This window comes from Scomber scombrus, chromosome 19 (assembly GCF_963691925.1).
Source record: "Scomber scombrus chromosome 19, fScoSco1.1, whole genome shotgun sequence".
Taxonomy (NCBI): Eukaryota; Metazoa; Chordata; class Actinopteri; order Scombriformes; family Scombridae; genus Scomber; species Scomber scombrus.
The window spans coordinates 18,199,791-18,209,409 of record NC_084988.1 but is presented as its reverse complement, the minus strand read 5'-3'; the positions used below and the strand labels follow the sequence as shown (position 1 = coordinate 18,209,409).

Below are 9,619 nucleotides of genomic sequence, written 5' to 3'. Positions count from 1 at the left end.
AGGATTAGTTATTGTTCTTAATTATTTCCCTCATAAGTAATATCGGCAGAGACATCATTAGTCTCATTATTATTGCCTTCCTGAAGACTATCAGTCTATCCAGTGCAGTTAGGTGAAACATTAAATTTGAAAAGGCATATGGAATAGCAACTTGGTTGGAAATTGATTTGTGGGAAAGTTGAGATAATTGAAGGGCTATTAGGTTAGCCGGCTGGGCTTAAATGTCATAACATCTGCAAACAACACTGGAGCTCTGGCAGAGCTGACATTTGCTTTGCTGGCAATTAGATAAGGTGGACGGGTGTGATGTTAATGCTAATTAAATGTTCAATTCATTTTAAACTACATTTAAAAACTAATACAAAATAACTCTAACTCTAAGTTAAGTAACAACAGGGTCGATAACAACTTCAAGCTTATTCATGTTGGGTGAAAGACCCAGCACAGGATTAACTGGCTTTTGTTCTTCTTGTGAGATATAAGGCATAAAAAAGGATTAGATGGCATAACAACGCAACCATTTTTAATAAAAATATTCACATAGCATAATGGAATACCCATTGAAATACAGTATATTAGGGGGGAAATATTCAAGAATATTCTTGTCTAAAATGATGAAACACAGTGGAAATAATCCTTCAGTAGAGTCTCTGTTTCTGTGTGATTGACAGTCTCATGGGTGTGTTGTAGAAAACTCTGTCTTCTTGTTTCCCTGCATGGGAAGAATGTCTGTGATCCAGTATTGGAACAGTGAAATAACTGCAGTGGTTTCCTCTAAAACACAAAGAGACAAAGAGAAACATTTCAGTTACAGCTGAGACTGCTGACAACACAATACAAGAGTCACAGTCAGTATTTTCACAAAGGGACTTGTTTGCGATTGTATTTTGAGAATAATAAATCAAAATCGGCAGTGGGAGTTAAAATCTACGTCCTACTTCTCTGTGTGTAGTGATTCATCACAACACATCTGTCTCTCACCTAAGACAGAATCTTTCTTTTACTTCTTAAAAAAATGATTTAGTTTAGTGAATCTATGCAGAACATAAAATGAACAGTATAAATAGGGGAGCAGTCAAGAAAATGTCACTCATGGGAGGAAAATATGCTCAATGGAAATCTTCTTTAGACTTACTCCTGCAGTCAACTGATTGCCACTGCAAAGGTTGATAGAGTGAGGGGAGCTTTACTGAATTCACTTGAATGAAAAACACACACTTCTCTTGAAGCACATGGATTAGTTCCTGCATGGAAGAATGCTGCTTTAACAAGTTGTATGTTATAATTTAAAAAAAATTGACATATTGCAGTGATTCATAAATGTGTCAAATGCCTTCCCTGTAAAATGCTAACATAGCAAAGGTGAGTTAAGTAGAATGAATCTTAACTCACTAAAATAGAACAAAGAATTGTGCTTTCGGCTCAGGTTAGATAAATCACTTTGCTGCTTTGATACGATCTGCTGCTGGAGTTGCATTTGAAAAGCAGCAGTATTAAAAAACAGTGAATTGAAGAATGACTCATACAATGCGAGGCAGGTTTCAAGCAGCTGTGGAGCAGGTGCTTTGAGAGGATAGGTAGAACTAAGGAAGGCTCTATTGTGGGCTGTGCTTGCAAGAGAGCAAACTTTTTTTTTTTTTTTTTTTTTACACGGTGCTGTCTTGCCGTCGGGGAAACACGGAGACAAGCATCACTTTGTGGCTACGGTTATGGCCAGTGGCCTGAATCTCGTGGCTGGTCTTTTTCACTCTACCTCTCTTTCTCACACATGAACAAGTGTGTACGTGACAGCAGCAAAGTCCCTGCTGATCCTATTATTCAGCAAGGTAGCAAACACACACAGGCTCACGCTCACAAGTGAAAACGTATCTAGGGGCTCGAGGTGTTTTGGCTGTTGACAAGAGTTAAGGCAAGATGAACAAGTTGAAACATGTTTGTTAACTAACGGTGCAGGTTAACTGTGTGTGAGACCTAATGTGGACAAGATCGGCTCTAGTATTTCATATTGAGGGCACGTACGTACAGGTGAAGGCCAGTGAAGGCAAGTAAGGGCAAGTATACTCAGGTGAACAGTAAAGATTGTACTGTATGTAAGCGTGCATAGCATGAGAGGCAAGCACAGACAGAAAGAGGCAAGTATTAACCTGCAGGGACAGGTCAATGAAGTGCCTGGGGCAGATCCCGGCAAGAAGAGGCAAGTATGGACAAGAATGGGCATAAATGAAGGCATGTAACAAGCATGGAGCAGCATCAAATACACAAACCCCTGAACCTTTTTTGGAAAATCAAATATTCTGACTGATGGATCACTGACCTGCAGAAAGGGAGGAGTTGTTGTGGAGCTCTTCCAGTGCCTTTGCTAGTCTGTCAGTCTCTTTCTTTTTAACAAAGCCCTTAAGACTGTAGAGCTGCTTTAGGAGAGAGTCTGGCTTGTTTCCGCTGGCTATGCTGCTCAGTAGGTCGTCCACCATCCCAGACTGGAGAGGGAGTTTCCTTTCATGCAACAAGGCTGGTGGAAGCATAAAAGAAGTGAGAAGTGGTTTGTTGATAAAAGGCTTCCACGTTATACATCTCAAGCTGACACATTCAATTTATCTTTATACATCGCACCATATATACAGCAGCTGTTGATAATTTATATAACATTATATATCTTTATTACACAATTGTTGCGTCCTCCTCACATTACTGTATAGACTATGTCCCAACTTATAAATAGAGCCATCACTAGTATAATTTTACAAATGGAATCAAGATCAAAATCTCATGTTTGTGCAGTCTCACCGTTTATTACTCCTCATTAAGAAGGCTGCTTTACCAGGTATCAAGGACCAAGGAGCTTTGTGCACACTGCTCATGGCCTAATCTTCAGCAAACACTGCAGCTTAATGAACTTGTTTCTCTAGGCGAGTTCAAAGCCTTGATTAAAAACGCCATGACCGGAGTGCAATTGCTTTAGGTAAACTGGATTTTGTATTGTGTGTCTGCCATCAATAATCCCTATATCAAACATGACTTCTCTTTTAACTTTTCTAATTTGCAATTGTGTAACTTTTATGGCGGGTTATCTAAGCCTGGTTTTATTTAAAAGAAACTAAATAATTCAAAGATGTAGGCAATGATAACCAGTCAGCAGGCAGATACAGATATGAGTGTTGCTTCTGTCTCTGCATGTGGTAGATTTTAATGGCACTGCAATTTTAGCAATTACACTTTCATCCATTTACTGGCGCTATTTTTTAAATGACTTGTCTGTTTAGTTCATGCCGACACTGTCTGTCACATCATGTCTCAAAAAAGCACACAAGTGCACAAGGTGCCATGAATTCTCGTCATTGGTTCTCATTAACATGCTTTCAGCATTTGGCAGCATTCAATTACATTTCTGTAAACTACATCTCAGAATGCCACCAGTTTTGGGCATCACAGCAAACAAAAGCAATAAAAAAAAAATCACCCTTTTCCTTGGATTAATCTAATACGTTAAGAGTAAGAATCTTGATCCCAAAAGAAGCAGCCTGGGCTTAACACTCACAGTCAGACATATAGATTTCCAATGTTGTCCTGAGGAAGTCTGACACCTCAGCAGCTCTTCCCTCCTCGTCCTCTTCCTCCTCCTCTCCATCTTTTTGGTATGTGAACTCCAGAGCAGAGGCCCGGGGCATTAGACCCATAGAGAGCAGCTTGTCTTTGTGCCGTTTCTTCTTTAGCTTTCTTTTTTTGTTTTTGCTAATGCGCTCTCCTCCCTCATCCACAGAAGTCTGACCCTCACCTGTGCGGGTCTCACTTATCTGAGCTGCTCCATCTTTCCCTGAGTTTTCAAGAGAGGTTGGTTTCCTCTTCCTTCTTCTTCTCCTTCTTCTTTTCTGTTCCTCTTCTGCTTTATCTTGGTCGAGGTCTTCATTGCTCTCATGGTTGATCTCCTCTGTGGGCAATGAGACAGACCGTATGAATACATTACACTAGTCTTCATGTGCACCTTTACTCTTAAGCAAAAGATTCCTAAATCAGAACTGAAAACGTCAGACTGTGAAGTTCACAATTTTAATAGAACAGTGTCACATATTGGGATTGAGCAGATTTCATTTGCAATCTGGACGAAGTGTAAAAGATGCCTACATACAAGTTGAAACCAGTAGGGTTTTTTTTAGTCTGAGTAATGTCCAATATTGTGGCATTGAGGAACAAAGGAATGCTGCTTCCCTTCCAGTCAATTACTACACCAGGTGATTACACTAATTAGATACTCTAATAAAAAAAACCTGCTGAATCTTAGCTTTGCATGGAACAAAGTTGAGACCACAGGTGGTTAATAAAGGTACAGTTGAATCAGTCCCCTGTATGTGTGATGTGTCTTGCCTCTTGTATATAGACAAAATCCCCTAAGAAGTCTTTTTAATCTGCTCTGTAACAGTCATGTACCTTTTATTACTTCATGCTCCTTTATTTTGAATCCAGCATTATGTCTGATCAAAGATGAAATAAAAAGCTCAGGTTATGCATAACCTTTAAGGTAACATTCCTCTCATCATTAGGGCTCCTGCAATTGTGGTTAAGCATGGCAGTTTTGCAGTTTAAGGGAAATTTAAGGATTTTTCATTCTGGACCCTATTTTCCCATCATTTTGTGTTTGCATGACTAATGGGGACAACAATTTTTGAAATTGGTCCAGTATTGAGAGAGAGCGCTTCAGTCAGCAGCTGCAAAGCGAGCAGCAATGTAATCATTTGGGGATATAGAGCCCTGTCAATGTACATCCACTGAAAGTGCTTGTTTATGCCACTGACAGGCTCAGATTGTTGTGTGTCTGATAACATAATGGAAATTAAACATTTTTCTTACCTTTGGCTTGATCTGGTTTGTTTTTTATTGCGTTTAACCAGGTCTCACTCAAGGAGAAGTCTCACTCTGAAATCTCCTGAGGGTTGAGTTGTTGCACGAAAACAGCTAAATAGTCAGCCATGGCTTTAAAAATGTCTTTTAGATAACATGAAGGTATACTTTCTGTACTCCAACACAGCAAACTCTTCTTGGTACTCCACTCCTCAATTTTCACTCACGTTTCCACCGTTGTCATCCTGTTGCAACTACGGCAACAAACTCTTTCATCTTTCAGATTTCAGAGTGAGACTTCTCCTTGAATGAGACTTGCTAAGATATAACAAACAGACGGGATCAAGCCAAAGGTAAAGAAAAACATTGTTTTTCTCTGTATGGTCCTTTTCATAAATTTGTTAGACACTTATAATATCAATCTGAGCCTGTCAGGGGCAAAAACAAGTACTTTTAGTGGCTATGCATTGATGCCGTGCTATTGCCCCATCAGATTATATTATAGCCTGTTTCGTAGCTACCAGCTGAAGCACTCTTTGGACTGGACCAGTTTCAAAGATTTTTGTCCTCATTAGACTCTAAACAGAAAATAAGGGGAAAATAGGGTCCAGATTGCAATCTCTTTTCTGTCTTATTACTGTACAACCTTAAACCTGTACCATGAATGACTACAGTCTAATATGAACCCATGTAGAAACAGCACTCCTGTTTGGCTGACCAGCTCCTTTTCCACCTTGTCAAACATCCGCTCTCCTTAACAACTCAAGAGGCCTTGAGAGGTCAAAGAAACCGGCTCAAATTGAATTCTTAGTGACCCACTCACACCAGCAAGCAGTAGATGACTGGCAAACAGCCAGCACATACTGCAGCTGACAAAGTGGCTGAGCAACAATTAACCCTAACTTGGATTATAGTCACGACAAACTAAAATCCCAATGTGTATATATGCGCATCAATTTTTCAAAAGGTGACACTAAACTTATACTAGCTGTCTTACTCTTCTTCTTTCAGTAGTTACTCTTGCTACCATTTGGGCAGCTCAGTCCTATTATCTGCAGTGATGCGAGTGCACTGAGTCACTTTTTTTCCAGAGTATGTAGAAAAAGATGCAATATTTATAATGTTTTTTATTAATTCTGTTCTATTGAGGTAGATGAAAAATTAAACATAGTATCTCATGTCAGTTTACTCTCTGTACAGAGGAGGAGAGAAGAGCTTCTCCCCAGTAACCCAAGGATAAGAACTGCAGCCTAGCGGGCCCTGTAACACACAATCAGCTCAGGAAATAATGGATCAGCTATATTTCTTGAGACACTCCTTGACCTAAGTGAACACCAAAAAAGCAAGGAAAAAGCTTTTAGATGACTAATGTTTCTATATCTCACAATCTAAGACAGTGAGTTCAGACAGTATTGGAACAGTCTGTACAAACATAGTATAAAGCTTCCCGTAGAGGCTGTCTTATTCACTAGTTAATGTTGTACTGCTTCTGTAATATATTTATGGTTTTATTATTAGCAAACCTTTGCAGACCTTAAATGTGGCTCTAGTTTACAATATTGATTCAGACTCACTGTCCACTACATCGGGCATTTTTAGGCTAACGGGTGAAATTAATCAAACTTAACCCCATCATTTATTCTAGTGGGCACTTTCAGACGTTTCACTGTCTGAGCCAACAGATCTCTTCCCTTTCACCGACCTTTCACTGAAAGCTTGTTGGGTGGAGGTGAATTTTGCATTAAGGAAGATGATGAGCACAGAGAGTTGTGTAATGAGCCAGGACTGTGACAAGAAGAGGCAAGGAGAGAGTGCCGACAACATAAACGGCCTTTAAATGATCCATCAGTCAACTGCTGGACATGTGACTTATGCTTATGCTAATTATCCAGCTCATAGTTCAAAAATATTTCACCTTCACATTACATCATCTCACAATTCTGCTTCAGAGATGGCATCAATAAGGGTTAAGAATATCCTTAAAAAAGATCAAAGTGAAAACAGAATCACCCAGGCTCAAACACCATCTGCGCTGCAAGTTCTCTCCAGTTCAGGAGCACAATTGATTATCACTGTCTGTTTCCGTAACTAGACTAGCAAAGACAATCAAGAAGAGTGACTTTAATACTAGAGAGAGCCAATGTGGAGAAACCCCATGCCGTAAATCTCTCCTAGGTTTATGGTGCACACTGAAGTCCATAAATGTAAGATTATGGTCATCTTACCAGCTGGGTACTCTGCACTATTTATGTTTTCTAGCTGGGGGAGCGTGACGGATTTTTCTGCATCTGTCTTGTAGTCTGCGGGAGGGGGCAGAACTGTGTACACGCGCCTGCCCAGATTGGATGCATTCTGTGTCATCCCTGCATCTCCTGAGAAAAAAAGTAAATAAAGGAAGGCTGTGAACCCTAAAAAAAGCAGGAGGATGGCAACATGCATGTGCTGGTATGTTAACATGTGTATTTTGAAAAGTCAGGAAAACACTTTGCTCTGTACTTTAGGAAGCAGCAAGTTTCAATGGCAAACTATATGTGTTCTTACTGTTATCTGTGTCCCCTTGAGAAGCTTTTCTTTTCACATGGGTTTTTTTGGCTAAGGCCTCAACAATGCGTGGTGGGCTGGGGTCCTTCTCCAATTTGGGAGCTGCAGGGTAAAGCCTCTGGTATACCTTTGACTGAAACACTAAGTGACACGACACACAAGTGAAAAAAAACAGATATAATACAACCTGTTAGTCTGATACATTGTTACTGTCATATACCTAACCAGCTTCACAATGCACTTTAATGGCGAGTTAAGTAGTATTTATTTGCACAGCCAGTGATCAAACCCACAAGTGCAGTTTTTCAACAAAGGATAATGAAATCAAAAGATTAACTCATTTGAAAGTGTTGATTCATAGGTCACATGTGATATATATATATATACATGCAAGGTTAATATAATATTAACAATAACACTGCACTGTGACCTTACTAGCAAAATGTCCTAAACTTTAATTCCTTCTTATATATCAACTACATTTGAATATGTGTGCATTACAAATGGGAAAGGCCTTTTCAAGCTGTCAGAAATCAACATGTTTTGGAAAGCTACGCTCAACGGAACTGCTGTTGACACATCACAATTACTTTGCATTGGACCACTGTGTGAAACTCATACATACATACATACATACATATATATATATAAAAACGTTTCTACATATATGTAGTGTGAAAACGGACAGAGGACAGAGGAACACGTGTATTTGTTTACAGCACAGCGACCTGTACTAACGCGAGACTTAGCCAGTTAGCTACGTTAACTAGCTACTTTAATACAATGCAAACACGTGTTTTGTATGAGATGATCATGTTGACGACATTGCGGTGCTCACCTTCTTTCCTGTGTGTCATACTGACATGTATTTGCTGACTGAAAACGAGGGGAAAAAAACGCAAATTTGACTTACAGGTTGCTAGGCAGCTATAGCTGATATGCTAGCAAGCTGAATGAGTTAGGTGAGCTAGTATGCTAGCTTTCAAAATGAGGGTAAACAGGGGTTCACATCGCACACCTAGGTGAAATAACTTAGGTTTGTAACGTCCCATGTCAAAAAAAAGAAAAAGTTAGCTTAAATAATAGCTAGAGTAACTGATAACCAAGTGTCCGGTTCCTCTCCAGCTGTGCTCCTCCCACCAGCTCACACACAGACCGAGGGGCTGACAGTAAGAGACTGGCATTTAGTCCAGAGCGCACCAAACTACATACACATTTTTAGCAATTTAACGTTTCAGAAAAATAAATAGCCTTTATACTACCGACATATATATAGTTTGAATCAGTCGAACCCATTCTTCAAATCGGCCTATAAAGCAGCTACGTTTGATACAATATGTAAACACAATGCTCGACTATTTTGTGTTTTGGGTGGAAAAATGTCTAAGCCGAATAACAAGTTTAGATTTCACCGAAGCAAATTGCGTATGGGATAGGCAATGTAGCATGATCATATACGCACGTGTCCTCCTATTCAACATTTTCAAGGCCGATTCAACCAGTCTATGGATTCAACAGCCAACCTTCCCTCAAGTAGTACCAGTGTAAGATGCACCAGGCTGGAGCTCCCCGTGTGTTTGAACCCTGTAATAGCAGCGGTTTGGGGCTTGCGCACACCGAGCCAGCTGTAGGACGGGGTGGAGGCGAGATGGGAATACTAAACAGGCACCTCATGGCTCAGCATCAGCACCGGTCTGAGTTAGGATTTGCGCACCCTCCAAACTTGGCTTGGGACCTCAGCATGTGAACGGGCTTTGCAGGAGGAGGATCCACCTAGAATGTCAGCTCTGAAGAAGGTAAATCCCCCTCCCCTTCTGTCTCCCTCTCTCTGATATTAATCTTTGAGCACACATTTAACTCTTAAAATATGAAATTTGCAGGATTCAAACTGTATTTTATCGTCTTACAGTAAATTAGATAATGCATGCAGTAATGATAAATGGGTGTGTTTAAGCAGTTGTGGTTGCAGGATTTTTCTTAGTTGCGTGAAGTAATCAGAGTTTTGTACTGTTGGGTCTTTCAAAATGGTAAATTTGTAAAATTTTCCAAAATCCATTAAACTGTATTAAGTACTAATTTGCTAATTTGTTTAATTGTGATCAGTGATGACAATTATGTTTGCATCATTTTTTCATGCACATGAATATTGTTCACCACTCTTCTGCTTTTCCTCATGGATGTTGTTCCTCTACTTACATTTATCCCTGAGGAGGAAGAGGCTTGGATGAGGAGCATTTCAGGCAGA

General features: G+C 39.9%; 1 protein-coding gene across 2 annotated transcripts; it reads right to left on the bottom strand.

The window, feature by feature from the left end:
* Positions 1-562: 562 nt before the first annotated feature.
* LOC134001110 (glutamate-rich protein 1) lies at positions 563-8,867 on the bottom strand. 2 transcript variants are annotated; one of them, XM_062440669.1, is made up of 6 exons: positions 8,837-8,867; positions 7,375-7,515; positions 7,059-7,205; positions 3,536-3,925; positions 2,315-2,509; positions 563-774 (listed from the first exon to the last, which is right to left on the bottom strand). In XM_062440669.1, exons 1-6 carry the CDS (start codon positions 8,853-8,855, stop codon positions 674-676), a joined length of 993 nt encoding a protein of 330 aa, XP_062296653.1. In that variant the 5' UTR covers positions 8,856-8,867; the 3' UTR covers positions 563-673. The 2 variants fall into 2 exon arrangements, with proteins under 2 accessions (XP_062296653.1, XP_062296652.1); XM_062440668.1 differs by lacking the exon at positions 8,837-8,867 and adding an exon at positions 8,213-8,488.
* Positions 8,868-9,619: the final 752 nt, after the last annotated feature.